We start from the raw sequence: 21,615 nt of genomic DNA, 5'->3' as shown, positions 1-21,615 counted from the left end.
CATTCCAGGCTCAACAATAACACCAAGCAGAAAATTACATACTGTGCTTTTGAATAAATGAGGGATTTATTTTCTGATCCTCATAAAAGCACTATAATGACAAACCCAACATGAAAAAAAAATCCTTCATTAAATTGAGAAACTCTGCCCTTTAGTGATGTTTACTGGTACTGCACTAGTAACGGCTCGTATTTCATCGTGTCTTCGCATTTGCACGTAACATTCCCACAGCTCGGTTTGCACAGCCATACTCAGTTCAGCAGGTCATTGGGCCATATAGTCTCCAGACTTACCTCACTTACATAACGGGCAGGATTTAGAGGGATTAGTGACACCGGACTGAGCTTTACGCAAATTGTGTAAATATGTGGTGATACAGCTGGTGGACTTTAGTGACAAGTTATAATAACCGCTGTTACTGTTTACACTACAGCCTTAGAGACTTCATTAAGAACACATTTATTTCCATGTTTATTATTAAGAATGATTCAGTCCTACTTTAACTAAAACTCTTGAATTAAGTAGTCACTAAGCCTGAATCAGACTTATATTTGTTCAGAGTGATGAGTTAAGTCTTTCTTTATGCTCCCCCCACCACCGGACCCTCATTTATAATATTTTATGAAGCTTGTGATGACTCCCATAAAATAATGACATTGATTAATCACTTATAGCAGAGGTGGAATATAACGAAGTTAACGAACTTAAGTACATTCTAAAGTAGATATGTACTTTTCTTTTACTTCAGTACACTTGAGAGACCGAAAAGTAAAAGTATTTTTTTATTATTGTTGATGAGACCTGATGCTTGAAGGTTTTATTTTTTACACACATCTGTAATTTGAGCAAACAAAAATATGCAAAATAAAAAAAGCTAGGAATTCAATTGTTTCTGTTGAAGAAATTCTGTTATCAAAATCAGTACATATGAAGTTTTATACGACCTCAAACTCTGTGCAAAATACTTTAACTTTTTACTCTTTAAGTACATTTTTAAACAGGTACTTCAATACTGTTACTTAAGTACATTTTTCATGTGATACTTTTACTTTTATTTGAGTATTTATTTGCTCCGATATTTGTACATTTACTCCAGTAACTGAGTACTTCTTCCTCCACTGTTCTATAGTCTACTTATCCCTGTAGTCTATTTATCCCTTACTCTTATATAGTAAAATAAATACTGAGTACAAGAGAGGTGCTACTAGTATGTACTAACTAACAAATTATAAAGCTAGAAACGTTCTGTAGTGTTATTTTAAAATGTGGACATGGCCTATCAGATAATATTTACTCTTTACATGCAAAATAACCAAACATCAAGGGTTGTGCATGTGCAAAGTTCCTGTTTGTATGCACAGAGTGTGAGTTTGGGGCTGGCAGAGCTGCAGGAGGGACAGAAGGCTGCTGTTCTCTGGCACGATTCAGACTCGATACAAGTCATAACTCTGGCTCAGGAAACACAGAGGAGGAGGAGGAGGAGGAATCAGGAAGCTGCTGAATCACTGACAGCCCAGAGCCAAGAAGTTAACTTTATGGAGCTGGAGATGTAAATGATATAGAGGAGAGAGACTGCAGACATATTTATTCATTCCCCTCTGCTTGTTGGCATTTTTAAGGTACCAGGGAAACAGCTATGACAGCGACTCGGAGCTTCAGACAAATGACAACACCCATAACAATTGACAATGATTAGTGACAGGGGCAATATCCATGGGTTTCAGTGGGATGGGGAATGTGTTGTTGTCATCGCAATTGACAATTCCAAACTAAATATATCTTTTGGATGGTCAAAAGTGCTCAAAATGGTGCCTATAAACAGGAAACTGAAAATGAATATACAAACACACAAACACAACTTGGACACTGATGAAGAGGAGCCATAACAGTAACAGTAACAGTAACAGCTCTTTTAAATACTGTTTAAGTATGTTACCATGGTAACACCTAATAAGTACCTTTGGTAGCCTATAGGAAAGTTTGTAAGTATATTAATTGACACTAAAATAGTAGTAGCCATCTGTGTAAATACATAGTGATAACTTCTGCAATTTGTGTAATATAATAAATACTATAAGTGCTTTCAAATTAATGATCTGTAATACAAAAATTGCTCCACTGTGTTTTTAAACTCCATACACCTTTACTAGAATCATTTGGATTATTTCAGAACTGCAATGGCAAATTTTTTCTAAACAAAAGTTAAAAGGTAGCTGGTAACTTGAAAACTACCACTACTTGACATCATAAGGTGGAGCAGAGCATTCTGAACTTTGGAGATACTCAGATTTGAAGTCATTCAAATATATGCGAATGAAACAAAGCACAACTCCAAGTATGTTTTTAATGAGGTAACAGAATTCTAACATAACTAAAAGCTCAAAGGAGTCAATTAAACAGACCTTTAAAAGTTTTCAATACTAAATAATACACTCTTTCAAAATGCTCCAACATCTGTATATTTATATTTAGGGTGTAACTTTCCAGAGCCATTTAATAATAACTACACCAATTAGCCTCACTAGCCTCACCAACTGGAAACAAACAAAACTTGTATCAGTGTTATGTGTGTGTCCACCTCGTTTCAGATAATTGACAAAACAAAATCAGATTAATCTATCAAGTATCTCATTCATTTGTGCCATATTTGTGAGGTCTTTGTTTATCAAACTCTTTACACAGTTCCCCCACACAAACAGGTTAGTGGAGCATGGCGTCTCTCCTGATGAAAATTAAAATATTGCGCGCAGTGATGTGAGTAATTGGACTTGACATGAATAATTACTTTGCCTTGTGAAACCCAAACAGCTGGCATAACACTGACCCTGTGGAGACTGGCACGGTGCTGGGACCACCAACGCCTCCAAAATGGCCGCCCTTCCGAACAGGTCAGAAGAAAGGAAAGACACGTGGAGCACAAACACACATTGAGCGAAATTAAATTCTCTTCACCTCTCCATTCGCTCGCGGTGGTGGGGGAAAGTTTCTGGGCCTGTACCAATCTGTGAAGGTCAACACACGGTGAGTTTGCAAAGCATCCTGGGAGATTTGAGCTTGAAAAAACACAAGTTCTAGAAGAAATACAGAGAACACCTGATACACGAGCTGGGGTGCTCAAAAACAATAAAACGAACAGGGAGCAGCACAGCCTGACTCTTCTCAAAATGAAAGTCTCAATTCAGGCTACAATATGAGGTCAAGGAGGAGAAAGTAAATTGTTAGTGATTAAGGTTAGAATAAATGCTCATTTGTGCTGAATGATCATCCTTGCATGTTCAACTTTATCAGAGAATATCTTGGTAGAAGTTTTGAAACACATTTTGAACATGGCACAGCTGCAATCTTTTTTGTTTTTCTCCTTTTTTTCTGTTGGCTTTTTTGTTGACTATTGACTTTACAATAAAGCTAAGGGAAATATTTTTTGTACTTGAATGAAATAAATAATTTCCAGTCCATGTACTGAAAGCACTGAGGTGTTGTAGTTATGGTGTAAATAGTTGTAAGTGGTCACCAATTTCAGGCTCAAAAATTTACACTTTCGAGTTGGACTGGGCAATTAATTGAATTAATTAAATCAATTTGGGTTTTTAAGTAATAAAGATTTAGAAAAATTGCAAAACTGTAAAATCGAGGATTATTATTAAAAACGTTTCTCCTGATTTACTTATAAACCACGGTTATTGTGCAATTATGATTAGATAGCTATACAAATGTAACTTAAGGCAGTTTATAAATTCTTAAATAATAGCATATAATTTAGTTTAAATTGATTAAAATCGTAATCGTCCTGGGTGTGCAAAAAAGCAAGACTTTTTTTTTTTTTGGCCATATCACCCAACCCTACTTTTAAGTATCAGGACTGCCATTTCAGTACCATAAACTTACACGAAGAACAGCACATGATAGTGCATATGCGGTTTACTTTGAAATGTAGATAGAGGTCCATTGTTCCTATTCTATTGAACTAACTCAACTTTTATGTAGGCCTCTTCTTTCTTTACAAATCTCCCTTTTCTTTCATGCTCTTTGCTTACAGAAAGGCCAGAGTTTAAAGCTGCATTTCCAACTTTTTTCTTGTAAATTAGTATTGTGTTCCTCTCTCATAAAGTGTATTTGAAATACAATGCTTTGTGACAAAATCAGACTACTGTGTGCTCTCCGTATCTGATTGTAGACCATTTTATTGATCACAAACTTGCACTTTTCCATCTGAAAACTGTTCTAAAAACATGCTAGTGGACAAAAAACATACATGTCAGTACAAGTGATGTTATACAGATGCAAATACTTCTTTTTAGCTTGAAAATCAGGTACAAGGCCATACTCAACACACACACATCATATATATCTGTGTATATCCCTGTATGCATATTTTGGCTGTCCTACCCCTCTTCTCTCAATCTATACAGCACCTTGAACTTTCCCCCACTTTAAAAGCTTTAAATCAGCAATTTTCTTTTGCTCTGTACAGACTGTCCTTAAATCCTTTTGTTACATGATCTTTGCTGGTGTCACTGCATGCTGAGAGTCCACATAATAACAAACTAACAGGATGGACTATTTCTGAAGCCTGCAGGGCCAGAGGTGCATGGGGAGTAGTTACATTTACTCAGTTAAAACTGCATGCAACGTTTCCATTATCTTTTACTGCTACTTCAGTGATATATTTGCAGTGGGCCAAAGTTGTTATATTTTGTATTCTGAGCATCCAGATATTTAGAACATTAAGTTTACAAGCACTTTTCTCAACTCTCAGAGACCAAAGCAGAGTTTTGCTATGACAGAAAAGCTGACGACAACTACCATGCTAACTTGCACTGCCTGATTATTGGACAATGCATTTTATACTTAGATGGAGACAGCACACAGTGGATTTATTTTGACCCCAAGAGCTGGTTTTACAGTATCTGTAATAGGGCACAACACATACATGGGGAACAATTACAGGACTTGTAACCATTGTGCTATTCTCAGATTAAATGTACATATGTACCCCTCTGGGGTTAAAACAGTTTCCAAATAAATAAACAGCACCATACCACACAGAGCACATGAAGAACGGAGACAATGTAATGACAAGTCACATGGCTGGGGGGGACACCATCCGTCTGCACTGACCACCTGACATGTGCCATCAGCTTTGGCCACCAGAGGGAGACAGAGCCATATGTACACAAAATTTGCCCCCTGCTGTATGCAGCCAGTAGTGCTTGCATGAAAGTGAAACACAGTTATACACATGCCCAAGGTGTGGTTCAACTGGAGGATGCAGCCTTGGGTCTCCCAGGGAACCCTCCCTGGGGGGCCGAGTCATGTATGTGAGGGATAAATAGACAAACAGACCAAGCTTTAAGCACCCTGTTTATTACAACTTCCAGAATAAGAAGAAAGAGAAAAGGTATTTATTTATTTAACATCACATGGATCCACAGACTGGAGCTCAAGAATCTGGATATGGAGCAGAAGCAGGAGCACAGGCACAAGCAGGGGTTGTACAAGACAATGCCACAGCAGCCTCTATGGATCCAATAGTTGTGGCTGCAGCTGCTTGGATGCAGTAGTAGCAGCTGCAGTGGAAGCGGGTGAAAGTGAACCAGAATTGCAGACAAAGCACAATGCCATTTTAGAGATGATATGAGATGTTCAGCCCCTCATACTTTCACTCCACCAACACTGGAGGCAATGAGCTTCTAGACAGAGTGCTGGGCAATGTTCGGTTGCATCCTGAAGAGTATCCCACATACTGGCTTCTTTTGAGATGGGTCAACAAAGCCTGCTCAAATTATTTCGATGCAGTTGATCCAGTTAGCATATACAAACAATGTGACATACTAATAAGCTATGAGATAGATCAAGATCAAAACGCGATCAAGAACATTTTTGCCACCAAGGACTGCTCCCTAGCCATGAAAAATGCAGTGTCCCTGGGGTATGTGGACTTTGACTTTGAACAAATCTGGAAACCTTTAGAGTTAATATGTATTTTGTCTTGCTTTTGCTCCCCAGCATAGATTTAGACTGACTATAATAGCAGGAAACAGCAACACCAATTTGAAAAGAAAACATGATTAGCAAACCTCCGAGCTCCACTGCCGTTAGAATATATTTCCACATCTAAGTGTAATGAGTTTGCAGTATTAATGACAAAGTTCAGGGCATCAAAAATGCCATTAATTCCACAACACAAATAACAAGCATGAAGCCACAGAGACACTTAGAGCTGAGTCACTTTGCACCTGTAACTGACAAAACTGTTTTAAGTCGTTTTCACACCGCTAGTTCGATTATTTGGTCCGCACCAGGCAATAAAATTGTTATTATGTAGCAAATACACTCCAGTGTGGTCCGCTTTCACACCGGCAAACAAACCAAACCTGGTTCGAGTGACGCGCCTCTGTTTCCCCAGGAAAACAGCAATACCTCCAGTTATCAACACCGATGTTCCTGTTAATACCACGGGCTGTCCTCGCCTAAGACAAGCTTGAGTCCCGTTTGGTTGGTTATATATTGTTCTGAGCGTCTGTCCTCCGTGCATTTGGTTCTTCGCGGGGAAAGCACTATTCAGGCCGAGACTCCTGACACCACTCCCCGCTCCAGCTCCTCTAAACCCAGACTGAACTGGAGCTGCTCCCGCTGAGTCAGGACTCTGGTTTGGATCTAGTCTGACTATATTTCTCACACTAGGCTAAAAGCAGGGACATTTTGAAGTTGTATCAACTGAATATAGGCTATTACCTATTGCCATGAAATTATTTGGTTAATTAATAGTCTAAAATAACAAATGCTGGTTGCTACATGATCACGGGGAACACCGGGACCTCTCTCTCACTCACTTGACTCACTCTGGAGCGACATGTTTGCTCTTTGGTTCTTGCTCTGATCATCGTGTAGTACGTTCTCTGTATTGGCCATTGTTGGTAAAAATTGTTCGAAAATGAATCGCGGCTGCGTCTGGACAACAAGCTGTTATTGTGCTGGAGTCGCCGAAGGCGTATGTTGTGTAATTTCAGGCAGAGGAGACGCGTATCCCCTCCCATGATGCATTTCGAATAGTCTGTTTGGACCTACTGTCTCTGGTTTGGACCCAGGTTCGCGTTCACACCAGAGGAACCGCACCAAAATTTGGCATTTGGTGTGGAGTGTAGCGAACCGAGACCACCTCTTTTTTGAGGTCTCGGTCCGCTTGATTTGGTTCCTCCTCCTTTGATGTTTTCCAGTTAGGTTTTCAAGCCCACCTGATCCCCTGATCCTGTTAGATCTGAGTGCTGCTTTTGACACTGTCGATCATGGGATCCTCTTACTGAGACTAGAGGACTGGGTGGGCATCTCTGATACTGCACTAAACTGGTTCAAGTCCTATCTAGAAGACAGGAACTATTTTGTTGAAATTGGTAACTGTGTCTCAGATCACATGGCCCTGACCTGTGGGGTGCCTCAGGGGTCGATCCTGGGCCCCCTTTTGTTCAATCTCTACATGCTGCCATTAGGCCAGTTAATACTAGGGCCCAACCGGTATATCGGTTGGCCGATATTATCAGCAAATATGGGCACCTGGAAACATATCGGCGACTGGCCGATACTGCAGAAAATCTTGCCAATAGTTCAAGTGGGCATGTTATACCTCGTTAAAAAAGCTAGACTCTCTACATTATGTTAATTTAATCCTATTTCCAGACAGATAAATGTCCTAATATACGGCTCCGCATCAGTATTTATCTGCGGAGTAATTTGTCTGTGTGTGTTGCCATACTGCCCCAGAACACACCACTCACGTGCTCTTGTTTACACCCACAGACACAGATCCATGTGTGCAACAATGAGATTATATTCTTTTTACAGACAATCGGTTTGAGTCTGGATTAAAAGGACATTTATTGGTGCAGACTTGTGATGTGAGGAGGAGCCTGTGTGAGCGGTGAGTGCTGGAAATGTGTTGAGTTTGAAGCTAGTTTTGGTTCTTTCTCATTGGTTAGCGATTAGCTGCTGTAGCTACTGCACATAAACAGACTGTTTTCTCTTCTATTGGCCATATGTAAAGTTACTATATTGGCCGTATATTTGTTACTGGACCAGCTTTGATATGTAAATGAGCTGTGAATAGATGTGTGAATTATTACATTTATGCGTATAATTAATTACCGCGGCGCACACGTATTTACGGCTAAAGGCTAATAGCGCTACTTTCTTTACTAGCTAGTAGTGATGGGTCGGGCTCAAACGAAGCGGCTCTTAGAGTCGACTCTTTGAAGCGAACGACTGAAGCCTGCTCCTTATTGGGAGCCATGTTTTCTCTTTCTCCACCCTCTCTCTTTCTCTGACTTTTTTTCTCTTCATGCAGACCTGTAGTTTGACAGCGGGCTGCGGATAAAAATTAAACGTTCAGAAATATGCGTGTGCATAGGATAGAAAAAAATGTAGTTCAGCATAAAATGTAGAAACCAGAACTAATCTTGGGCTCGAGAGAGGGAGAGAGATAAAGACCGAGTCCCGACACTCAGTCCTGGTTCAATTCTGGTTTAGTCCTGTTTTACACATGGTTTAGACCTGCTTTAGTCCTGCTTTAGACCTGATTAAGACCTGGTTCAGTTCTGGTTTAGTCCTGCTTGCAACAAAACAATCTGAAGAGCTGCTTGGGAGCTGAAAGAGCCAGCTGCTTTTAGTGAGCTGGGCCAAAAGAGCTGGTTCTCTAAAAAGAACTGGAATACCCATCACTACTAGCTAAAATGTGATGCAAAAATGCCATTAGGTTGACCTGTTGTCTGTAAATATGACATAAAAAGGCAGAATAACAATAAATGTTGCCTAAATAAATCCAATTTAAAATCCACCAGAGCCAAACCAAAGTTTTTTAAACAATTCAAGAGTTACAGTGAATTTTTACATCATTAAATATATCGGTGATTATATCGGCTATCGGCAGCTTCAACTCCCATTTTATCAGTATCATATCGGCCGCAACAAAATCCATATTGATCGAGCCCTAGTTAATACGCAGCAGTAATGTGTCCTACCACAATTATGCAGATGACACTCAGATCTATGTCTCTCTGGCAGCAGGAGACTATGGACCAGTGGACTCTCTCTGCCACTGCATCCAACAGATCAGTGTGTGGATGCAAAACAACTTTCTCCATCTAAACTCAGACAAGACTGAAGTCATAGTGTTTGGTCCACAGAAACATAAAGACAGTGTCAGCAGTCACCTCCAGTCTCTCTCTCTAAAACCTTAAAATCAGGCAAGAAATCTCAGGGTAATAATGAACTCAGACTCAAACTTTAACAGCCACATCAAATCAATAAGCTCTGTAGCCTTTTACTATCTAAAAAACATAGCAAAAATCAAAGGTTTACTGTCTAAAGTAGACTTGGAGAGACTTATCCATGCGTTTGTCTCCAGTAGGTTAGACTACTGTAATGGTCTGCTCACTGGCCTCTCTAATCGAGCTGTGAGACGATGCAGTACATCTAGAATTCTGCAGCTTGGGTCCTGACTCGAACTAGGAAATAAGTCACATAAGTCCTGTGCTCAGGCCTCTGCACTGGCTTCCTGTGACTCAGAGAATAGCCTTTAAAGTGGCTCTACTTGTGTCGCTCCATGGCTGAGCACCAAAGTACATCTGTGACATGTTAGAGCCATATGAACCATCTCGCACTCTGAGGACCTCAGGACTAAAAACGGGGAGTCAGCATTTTAGGTTCACAAAGCTAAAACCTGGGAACAGTCCTCCTGAAAATATGGGACAGGCCTCTACTTTAATGCTGTTTAAATCCAGGCTCAAAATGGTTCTGTTTAGCTGTGCATATGACTGAAAGTTTGCAGGTTTTCATTCTGCACTCTTCTCTCTAATTTATGTAATTAATGTCTCTCTTGCTTTTTAATCTTTTAATTACCTCCACCAAGGAGGTTATGTTTTTGCCGGCGTTTGTCTGTTTGTTTGTCTGTTTGTCTGTTTGTTTGTTTGTCTGTTAGCAACATAACTCAAAAAGTTATGGACCGATTTTGATGAAATTTTCAGGATTTGTTGGAAATGTGAAAAGGAAGAACTGATTTCATTTTGGGGGTGATCCGGAAGAAATCCTGGATTCTGGTTCACTTTGAAATTTTAGTTAACATTGTGGTAAATGGGGCCAAAAATTTTGTTTCTCAATATCTCGGTTAATTATTGACCAAACCCCATGAAATTTGACTCAGGGATGGACAATGGGATCCTCTTTCATATTCCAAAGGCTGATCCGGATCTGATCCAGAAGACTGATTTTATCGCAATTTATATAAAAAATGGGGGTAGTCCCTGGCGGAGGTCTGTGCTCTCTGAGTGCTTTTCTAGTTTTAATCTTTAATTTTATGATAATTATTTATGTTTTAATTAGTTTTTATTGTGATTTTAATGTTTTTCTTTTTCTGTAAAGCACTTTGAATTTCTTTGTGTACAAATTGTGCTATACAAATAAACGAATTTGAGCCGAAATGACTGAACAAATTTTTGACTGTGTCAGGTTTTGACCCCAAACTGCTTTCAAATGACAAAAAAAAAAAAACTCTAATAAGTACATCTGGGGTGGTCTGAGGATGTTTGGAGACATTTCCAGTAAGTTTTGAGCAATTTCAAAATTTTTGGTCAAATTTGAGCAGAAACAATAGGGTCAGACCTGATGAAAAATCAAATTTTTCACCATGTTGGCCCTAACTGCCTTCATATGACAAAAAATGCTCTCATATGTACATCTGGGGTGGTCTGAGGTTGTTTAGAGATGTTCCCAGTAAGTGTTGAGTAATTAGAAAATTTGGTCAAATCGGAGCAGAAACGACCTGACGAAAAATCTCATTTTTCGTCATGTTAGACTTTGACCTCAAACTGCCTTCACATGACAAAAATGCTCCAATAAATACATCTGGGGTGGTCTGAGGTTGTTTAGAGATGTTTCCAGCAAGTTTTGAGCAATTTCAAAATTTTGGCCCCGAACCGCCTTCAAATGACAAACGATGCTCTCAATAATTTGAACATTTATGTCTTTTTTGCACTGCTCTTTCAAACGCATTTTCTTTTTTGTTCATTTTTGTCGTTTATCATTTACCAGGAATACCAGATCTGTGTGTTATTTAATATTTTTCATTGAAACTACATTAACTTTAATTTTTACAGACATGTATAAAATCCCTCAGTCATAAAGGTAGAATTCATGCCATAAGGAAAAAAATTCACTTTGTGAAATAGACAAAAGTTTATTTTGGTCGAATACATTTCGCAGCTCACCCAAGCTGCTTCTTTAGTTCTGCCTGAAGGGAGGAGCTAACAACACTGAAACTACTCTGAAACTAACACACATACTTGTTTATCCATATTCCTTATTATTTTCTTTGTTTGTTTTGATTTAGGTTTGATGATTACAGATACTATGTTCAGACAGTCCAGTTACTCCTACTGAAGTAGTGGTTTCCTGATTTAAAATTTTTTTTTTAACTCTTACTTGAGTATTTCCCTGGACCGCTACTTTCTACTTGAGTAATATTATTTTAAAGTAAAGTTACTCTTACTTTAATACTTTAGTGGCTACTCTACTCACCTCTGACCTGGACTAAAACAAACTTTGAGCCATGCTTTAAAGCTGTATGTATTTCCTATGAAAAACAACCTAAAGAAAGGATCAAGCGAGATAAATAGAAAATGATGCAACTTGGCCTGGCTTCAAAAACAGTTTATTTCCTGTAGACTTTCTGTGGGGATACTGACTCAGATAGACGCTCCGATGGAAAAAAAAATGCTGATCTGATTCAATTGTGGCCAGACAGATACAACAAAATGTTGAGATAATTTATGTAGAACTGTGCTTAGAGCCAGCATTTATATAACCTTACTTTGTCTGATAATACATTTCCTACCTCAAGTCAAAAGTGGCCGCTAGATGGCAGTGTTTGAGTGGAAAATCATTATGGGGTTACGTGGTTCAGTGTTTTGTATGTTGCTTGCTTCTTTCAATCAAGAGATGGAGTTTGTAAAAGGGGTGTAGTTCATAATGAAAACTAAGTCAAATACCATGACAGTTGTATTTGAACACGCCTATAATAGTCAATAGTTATGTATGTTTACCTATGGTAAATGATGTGGTCAAATTCAAACTGGAGATCTAAGGATTTTGTGGATAGATAAATGCAACTGTGAGTAGAGAATAATAGACTTAAAAGGGCTGTACATTTTTCCCCCTATATGTATCTGAGCAAAATGTATCTTATCCAAGGACAGGTGTATTGTGTAAGCAGCTTTTAAGGTCAAAATAAGTTTGCTACTATATCTACTTACTTACAGAGCTATTTATTGTCTGAAAATGAGAAAGTGCACTGTTAGCATTCTATTTGTTGTTAGCATTACCATGGCAGCAAAACTAATTAGGATACCTGGAATGCAAAAGGTAAATGAGGAATAACTTAGGCTACGTTCACACTGCAGCCTGAAGTGACCCAAATCTGATTTTTGGCCCCTATGTGACATGTATCTGATCTTTTAATGACAGTCTGAATGATACAGGTCTGATTTTTTTATATGCGACCCAGGCCAAAGAGGTTTGCTACTGTGCGGTAACAAGCACCTGTTGCAAGCCAATACAGCCCAACGCCGATGTGTTTACTGACGGAAATAATCTGTCGAAGATGTGTTTCCTCCTGCGATAGTGGCACAAGTAGGCACTCACAAATGTACACAAACGTTCTTCTCGTCATACGAAAATTGTTAATGAACTCCGTGTCACTAAAGCGAAGCACATTGCTGTCCCACCACTCTTGGCTACATCTCCGCATCCACACGTTCCTTTCAACGGACGTTGCTGCCAAAACACTCCAGGTATGCTTTTGATTATGTCTTAATGTCTTAAAACTCTTAAGTGCCATTTTTTTGAGTATATAGGACCTTTAAACTGTGCTTTGTGAATTATTCCAATGTAGATCCACACATGTTATAACCACGAACAGCATTTCAAGAAAGAGGAGCATAAAGTTATCCGGTGGCATTTCTGTTATAGAAACTTGAAAACACAACAACAGACTTTCACCTGTCACACTCCCAAGGTTCCCCAGAGAATCTTTTACAATAGAAATATCAAATCCTCTTCCCTATATATACACTACAGGTTCTTCCTTTCTCCATCCGTGCAAATGCATTTCCCATACATCCCTTGTTGAAAATCTGATTGTGCTTAAAATATTTCTTCACACCTTAATTCTGAATAAAAACAAATCTCATGAGATATAAAGAGGCTGAATAAAGCTCATGTGTGGAAGCAGCACAGGTACAGCTCTAGAGAGGCTCACAGCAAATGCACTAAAGAGACAATGCCTTCTGAAGGACATGGCAACATTATATAGAAAAATAGCATTGCAGCTTATACCCCCATCAATTTATTAGATCAACATGACAAATCTTCAAAGCGATATAATAATGTATTTAGAGAGCTGGGCGTAATGTAAATGTGGTCAGGTACTGCAAAAACAAACAAGCCCCCCCCCCCAATTGTACGCATAAACACATAAATCAATCAATTAATTATAAAAAATTTAAATAAACACATAAATAAAAAAAAAATCTATATTGATATAACTCATCGTTACTCATTGTCCTAACGTGTAAATAGCACCTATATGGTTTGATATAAAATGTCTGAAGAATGCAAATGAAAGCTAATTGTGTTAAATTTGAAGATGAGGGTGGGATTAAAAAAATTTTCCTTCTTCCCACTCCTTTTTGGGCAATTTTTTTGCTTGCTGTTGTTCTTGTTTCTGTTGTAATGACCGCACTGATGTATGGAAGTTATTATGTTCCATTGTAAAGGAATATAAAATGATTAGTTGCAAAATAAGTACTAAAAATAATAAATAAATATATGTATTCTTATGTTATAAATAAGTTTCATGTATGTAACATTCTTATGTTTATGTCATCACATTATTGTTGACATCAGCTAAGAAACATACATTGTTTTGCATTAATACCAATTTCAAATCCGTTATTTCTTGTTATACATACATTGTGTGTTGTCTGTCGGAAACCAGCAAAGAGGACATATGCAGTGATATGTGTGCAAATGAAAAATAAAACCGCGAATAAATTAAGAGTTAATGCTACAGTGGCATATTACATTTACTGAGGTTAATGATGGCTATTTCCTCCCATTCCTCAGCATCCTGGAGCTGGAGTAATGAAGTGCTAAAGAGTCATATTAACAGGGCCCTAACCTACTGTATCACATATACATCCCCCTATTATTGTTGTCATGCAAAGATAATGAGGCAAACTCTGTGTATTAAGTTCAATTATCTGGTAGCTTCAATCACGTTGCAGCATATAATGAAATAGGTGGTACTTTTCATTTAGTTGAAAATTAACAAAGGAAATGTGATATTTTTTTAATCTGGAGAAATGCAGTCATACAATTTGCATTTAAACTACAATCTTGAACCTACAAAAAGTGCAGCACAATAAATATGCATTAAGCTTTCAAATTACACTCTTAAAAATTTTATGTTAAGTACCATATTTTTCGGACTATAAGTCGCACTTTTTTTCATGGTTTGGGTGGTCCTGCGACTTATACGCCAGCGCGACTTATATATTCAAATTGTCACACTGACAGCCGCGAGAGGGCGCTCTAGGCTTCTAGAGATTCTCCTATTACTTCTGTACCTCTGTCACTTTGCCCTCTACTGCACATGTCTCCTGCAGAAAGGCCACTGTCCTGCTGCAAGTAACAAAATATTCAGCCAAAAATGGTAATAGAGCAGCAGAAAGAAAGTTTGGAGTGAGCGAGAAACTTGTGAGTTGTCACTGGCTAAAACCGGGCGGGTGCGCCATGCAACTTTCCTGGAAGTCATTGGTTGGATCGACAAAAACTAGGATGCTTGGAATGCATAAGGTAGGGTAGGAATCACTTTTGACCACTGCAAACCATTTCAAATGAACTAACTCTGTTTTTTGTGTATATTTTCCATTTGAAGTACATTTAAAAACACATTTTATTCAGACTGTGGTATTGCACAAAGGTAACCCCTCCTTTCACCTCTCGTCTTTGTCATGTGCCATGCTTTGATCCTGTGCCTGTTCTGTACCACATCAGCTGAGGAGTCAACTGTAAATGCATGAAGCACCTATGATGGAGGGACTATAGAGCTCTGCGCTCTATTGTACTAATTTCAAAGATGTTCCTACATTTGGTATTTCTATCCACATACTCTGAACAAACAGCTTGTGCAGAGAAAGCTTTATTTCAATGGTTCAGTGTCAAGGTAAATGCAGAAGAGGGCGTTTCATTCAGATTCGTGCCCTGCATGAGTCAGTTTGTCATTTACATTTCTAAAGATTATATTTTATGTGCAAAACAGATGTCATTGAACACACAGAGGATTTGGTTATGAAATAGAGGGTTTTTACCAGGTGGATTCATAAACATAGTCAAAGAACTGTGATGTTAAGAAGATTTGAGAAAAGGTAATACCCAGGTATGCAGGATCTGTCAGCTACAATACAGCTTTTAGATCATGGTTTCGAAAGCATTTATTTCTGAAAATGTTGGGATGCAAGGAAAAAAGTATCAAAAGCATAAACAAAATGACAGCATAGAAACAGTGTAAAAATATGACAACTAATATTACATTTTCAGTTTTATGCATCACATAAAGTTGATAAAAGACTGTCACATATTTGGTTGCTTCCATTGATCTGTACCAAGTTTTGATTTATTTATTTGTTTTAGGAATTTTTATTTCAGTTTTTTAGGTATGGCTATAAGTTAACACAGTGTAGCACAAGACTGACTTATTGGTACTTTGCAGCTGATGTCAACATTCTCTGGGGGTGTGATGCTAACTGTAGGCACTGCTCTGTCTAAGGATTTGTTAGACATGAATCTAAGCTTTGTTTTAACACAGTCTCACCAGAAAGAATTGACTTGGAACTGCAACTGTAACAAATGAGCTAATTTGTGGTGTTAAGCAAGTCCCTCTCAAATAAAATTACAATCACATGTCAGTTAGTATTAGCCAGCAGTTTTTCAGTTAGTCACTCTCACTTTTTTGCTGAAAATCAAACACCTAAACAGAACCATAAACCCTCGTAACCCCCGGCTTAAATCCATTTTGTATTTTTTCTCAAGTTTTGGGAGAGTCTAAAAATGTTTTTGATAATGTTTGCTAATGTGTGCATTGTGTCACCATGGTAACTGCGGAAGAATCCACAATAGAGATATACGTAGAACACCCCTACCATGATGTCACTGCAAAGTATCAATAGCAGCCTGCTCATAGCTGCCAGAGTATTACAATAATGTACTTTTAGGTTGATGTGGGAAACTGGTACAAAGGTACAAAGAGAAACGTGATCAGGCAAAGAGCTAACCGCACTGTCAGGTTGTAATATGATATATTAAGCTGTTTGTTGTTTCAAGCACTATAGGACTAAACCCTGTCTTCAACAGAATGAAACCACATCTTTAACGGGACTAAACCAGGTCTTTAACAGAATGAAACCAAGTCTCAGTTGGGCAAAAACAAGGCCTAAAAGAACTACACCACAGAAGACGGAAATCTAATCATAAGTGAAGTTTGTAAGTTACCACAAAAGCACAAATCTATTAAATGATAGATCACAAATACAGTAACTCTTAACAAGTGTTCCTCAACCTTTTTTCTCGTAAGGACTGGTAATAAACATACCTTTTTTCAAAGAGTGGTGAAAGGAGGCAGAGCGAGTAATGATAGCACAAAATTCTTATAACTCTTAACATAGTTTGAAAAATGTGTAATAATAAACATGTTGTAGGTTAATTTGCATTTTTTTTTAGGTTAAAGGTGCACTGTGTAATTTTTCTGATGAAGGGTCCGTCAAATGCTTGTGTCCATGCAGCTGTTACTGCTTTATCAGGAATGTTTCACAGTATGGCATTAAACCTTTCTATCTTCATGGAGACCAAACCAGACCAAGTTACAGGTCAGATCTGTGGAGAGGCAACACCGCTCACAGTCAGAATGTCTGTTTTTGTTGGTATTTCTGAGCTTTAAAACTACCTGTAATTGAATAAATGTCAGGTCGAGCTGTTTAATGTCATACTCTGGAACATTCCAGGCAGAGCAATGACATATACATAGAAACAGGCAAGTGACGGACCATCCACCGGAAAAATTATACAATGCACTTTTAATTTGCACAATATTTTCAGATTAAATATGGTAGTATAGACTAAAAGGAGTTTGACTTCTTTTTTATAGATAGATAATAGTTTTCTGTGATTGGGGACCCTGCTCTAAGGGACAAATCCAAAAGAGAGAAATAAACATGAAGACAAAAGTGATTGAAATGAAAAACAAATGCCATCTGATTTATTTTTATTATATTTTTACATTTACTTTCTAACAAAACAGCTTATCCCAGACTTCCACGCTCATGATTGCGTTGCCTAGGGGACACATAGCAGCTTTAATATCCAGGAACTTTCCCACATAGTTGATCCCTGACCCCTTAGCTTCATCTCGAGTAAAACCTTGTGGATTTTTGTCATAGTACATCTCTTTGAACAGATCTTTGTCACAGTTACGCCCCCTCGGGTAGATGCCCACTGCAAACCAGTTCTTGTACAGGTTGTAATCCCAGGGAATGGAGAACATGATGGCCAGGGTCTCAATGTAGTCATTGCGTGACCTCTCAAGCAGGTCGTAGGTCATGACCCCCACAGCGCCGGTCGCTTTGGAGGCGCTCTTGGTGAAAGTGCAGACCTCTTTCATATGGGGGCGCACTGTGGGCTGTGGAGGGTTGTAGACCTCACCATTGTCCAGATACACCCTTTAAAAATAATAAGTTCAGTTGTTATTGATTCATATTGACAAACTGATTTGATTATTACATATTTTTTAGGTACTGTTTCCAGTACATTTCCTTTGTGAATCAATAAGGTTTGTGAAAGACTAGTGAGTTAACAGAAATATAAACTACAAAAGCAAAAAAAAAAAGTTTGTATTCTATCAAATGAAAATATAGTATGCCTATTATTATTATTATTATTATTATTATTATTATTATTATTATTATTATATTGTAATTATGTTATAATATTGTATCCTCGTCAAAAACACACCTGGAGTTGTGTTTAGTTTCATTCACACATGTTAAACACAAATCCCTCATAATCAGGCTCTGCTTTTGAAACCTATGAAAACACTCCACCTTGTGATGTCATCATAGTAACACAGGAAGTGCTCCACCGTGTTTTAAACTCCATACACCTTCTCTAGAATCATTTGCATGATTTCAGTCATGGAATTTCTGATCTCTACTTTACTAAGGGTAAAAAGTTGTAAACTATTACTAAATGACGTCACAAGGTGGAACAGAGCATTTTGAGCTTTGGAGATATAGACAGACTAACAATAAAGGATTACTCAGACACATATGAATGCAACAAAACACATCTCCAGGTGTGTTTTGAGGATGTAACAGTATAATAACATGGCTTAAAGCTCACAAGTGTCAATGTTGCGTAATATAAGGCCTTTAAAAAGACACGTTTGAGTTAAGGTTAGTTATTATGTTTTTGTTTGTTTGTTTGTTTTTCATTTCTTTTATCTTAATATTGCTTTCTCCTTTCTGTTCTGTGTGATATTAATGATCAATTTGTCTCCCATTTACATAATATTTCAGAGTTGAACCGAAATTAAAATGTTATATATGTCATATTAGAAAGTCACCTGGGATTTAGGAGGCAGTAGTTGTTGGTGACATTGGCGATTTCAATGGTCACACTTCTCTTGCTGTCCACATCAGCGGCCACATCTGCAGCTGATTCTGTCATGGTTCAAAGAGATCTATAACACATAAACATGTATTATAAGTTTAACATCATTTATTGGATTTTCTAATGCATTTTTTTTTTTAATGTTTCATATTTAACATTATATTAAAGTTACTGAAAATGTATAACAAGAATTAGTGATGAGGTGTGGCGAAAACAGAAAATAGAGACTTTAAATTTCTTTAACTGTGCACTTTGTAACTCTGGTGGAGGCTGTTGCTTTGCCTAGAATATTCCACAGTCTGGCATTAAAATTATCTCCTGGGAGTCAAGGATGTGACACAAGTTATAGGTCTGATCTGTGGAAAGGCAACCCCGCCCACTGTAAAAAAAGAAAGGGACTTAATGCAAAATGGAATGTCCTACATCTCCCATCTCCTACTTTGTGATGTCATGTGGTGGTAGTTTTCAAGTTCACAGATACTTCTTATTTTTTGAGATTGGAAATTCTAGGGTTGAAATGATCTAAATGATTCTAATGACATTGTATGGTGTTTTAAAACACAGTGGAGTACTTCCTGAATTAAAACATGACAGGATATTGGTGTTAAACGTGTGAATGAAACTAACACAATTCCAGGTGTGGTTTGGATGAGGAAGTAAGTAAGTAATGTAATATCGGCCCTTTAAATCGATGCCCAAGTGTGGAACATTCCAGGCAAAGCAGTCTCATCTTGGTGGAGACATGCAGCTAGAAGACTCCCCAACAGAAAAGTTTAAGAAAAAAAAAATAAAAAATGCAGTAAATCTTTGTTAAGGAAATCAAGTTCTTGTGACTTTAATGCCAGATTAGCCAGATGTGCAGATGCAGCAGTATCCATAAATAGAGCTATAATCATAATAATGCATCATGTAGCGCCATAACAACCCATCTAACCTTATCAGTTCTTCTCTGTTAGCATTACATTGACCTTGAACTGAGATGTAACTGCGTATTAAAGATGCGTTTGAAAAGGCTAATGGGATTTTGGAACAGTTAGGAACAATAAGAAAATATCTGCAGATTTGTGCCTGCCTCATTAGAGTGTGCACCTCTTCAATTACAAAGCTAAGCACCGCAACATAATGAAGTTAGGCTAAACACATGGAAAATGATCACCCCTTTTATCAACTGATACAAATATGAATCAAGTAAATGCACCATCAGGGTTTTACATAGCTTGACAAATAGCCTGTTCTACTCGTAAACATCAGCTAATGGACTATGACCAGTCTGCTCTTGCTAACAAAATATTCTGTCATTTTTATTTGTGGTTAAAATATCTTACCTGTGTTAAAGCTTCCAGAGAAACTCCAAATGGCGATGCAGAAAAATACCTACAAGGGCTGTGCCGCTATCCACTGTGAAAAAAACCCTCCCACCTGCCAACTCTATCCCAGTATCACACCCATGTTTTGAAACCAGGAAGCTGCACTGCAAAAACTACAATCTAGCCAAATTAAGATTACCTAAATTCAGAAAGTTTGAGTACATTTCACTTGACAAGTAAAAGGAGTTGTAGTTGTAGTTAAAATATGAAAATGCAGCTTGCTAAACTTAAGATAAGAAGACAGCAACTTTTTAAGAAAAATAAGAAACAAAATCTCATATTGCTTGAATTAAGAGAAACACACTTCCCCTGGTAGATAGTTTTACTTGTCAAGTTGAATCTACTCAAATAAGTAAAATGGTCTTATTTAAGTCATTTTAACGTTGCTTTTTGCAGTGTGGAATGTAAGATGAAGCCTGTATAAACACTGGATACATGTTTGGTCCCGAAGGATCCAAGGCACTCCTAGACCAGTTCTCCCACATTAAAATAATATGGAATGCGTATAAGGACAATTTCCCCGCATGCATTGCCTCCCACAGGATTGTTTACGGAGTTAGGAATGCCATTGTAGCTGCTCTTGTGTAACGGTGACATGTTGAGACGAACATTTCTTTGCATGTCTGACTATGTACAGTTTCCTAAGAAGCCTATGGTTTGTTTCTTTGTGAGTAAGATTTTGCAAAAAAGTATTATTTTCTGTGTTTTGTGATAATTACTGAGAAGAGTGTTGGGAAGTTCCAAATGTCTGATATTGAGGATGGATAAGTGTGTAGTCTAATAAAAGGACCACATTTTAAGACTACACATGAAAACATGAGTTAAAAAGCACACCAAAGAGCATCTCATCTTTTTCCTACTACTACTATTACTACTACTACTACTTTTCGTCACTACCTGGAAGTCCATGAAGTGCTCCTTGTTAACATTTGGTCAATATCACAAAGCACTTTTCACATGGGTTGACTGACTGATTGATATTTGCCATACTAATAAACATATAGGACTCTAAGATAAAAACAAAACAAACAAAAAAAACCCAAAAAACATTCAGTTTCAATGACTTATTAATTGTTGTTATGTGTTTATTTTCTCATTTACAGGTCCATCAGGGGAGGTTTTTCAGTTTTCACACAACAAAACATTTTTTCATACACACTCATTCATTACAGTAAGTTGAAATGATTTTACAACAAGTGTTTGCCTAACTCGAGTCTGAAGCTGGGAAGTCCACATCTAGTCCACAACATATAGCACCAATAATATTAAAAAAGATAAGACCATTTTCTCCTGGACAAGATGTTTTAATTTTGCATCTGACATTTTACGCACAATCAGAATAAATCACTCATATTTCTGCCTGTGGAGACTAATATTCTTATTTTGTTGATGAAAACCTTTTCTATAGATGATCTGTTATAGGCTTTATCATTAGGAAACTCCAGTTACAGAGCTGATCTGATACTGTTAATGTATGCAT

General features: G+C 37.8%; 1 protein-coding gene across 1 annotated transcript; it reads right to left on the bottom strand.

The window, feature by feature from the left end:
* Positions 1–17,331: 17,331 nt before the first annotated feature.
* On the bottom strand, positions 17,332–20,185 carry apnl (actinoporin-like protein). The gene is made up of 3 exons (XM_020935127.2): positions 20,094–20,185; positions 18,722–18,838; positions 17,332–17,819 (listed from the first exon to the last, which is right to left on the bottom strand). Exons 2-3 carry the CDS (start codon positions 18,823–18,825, stop codon positions 17,390–17,392), a joined length of 534 nt encoding a protein of 177 aa, XP_020790786.2. The 5' UTR covers positions 18,826–18,838; positions 20,094–20,185; the 3' UTR covers positions 17,332–17,389.
* Between the last annotated feature and the right edge of the window lie 1,430 nt (positions 20,186–21,615).

Source organism: Boleophthalmus pectinirostris, unplaced genomic scaffold (genome assembly GCF_026225935.1).
Source record: "Boleophthalmus pectinirostris isolate CB_2022bp ecotype Guang Dong unplaced genomic scaffold, ASM2622593v1 HiC_scaffold_17, whole genome shotgun sequence".
NCBI lineage: Eukaryota > Metazoa > Chordata > Actinopteri > Gobiiformes > Gobiidae > Boleophthalmus > Boleophthalmus pectinirostris.
The sequence above is the reverse complement of the archived record's forward strand: the minus strand, read 5'-3'. Positions and strand labels throughout refer to the sequence as shown.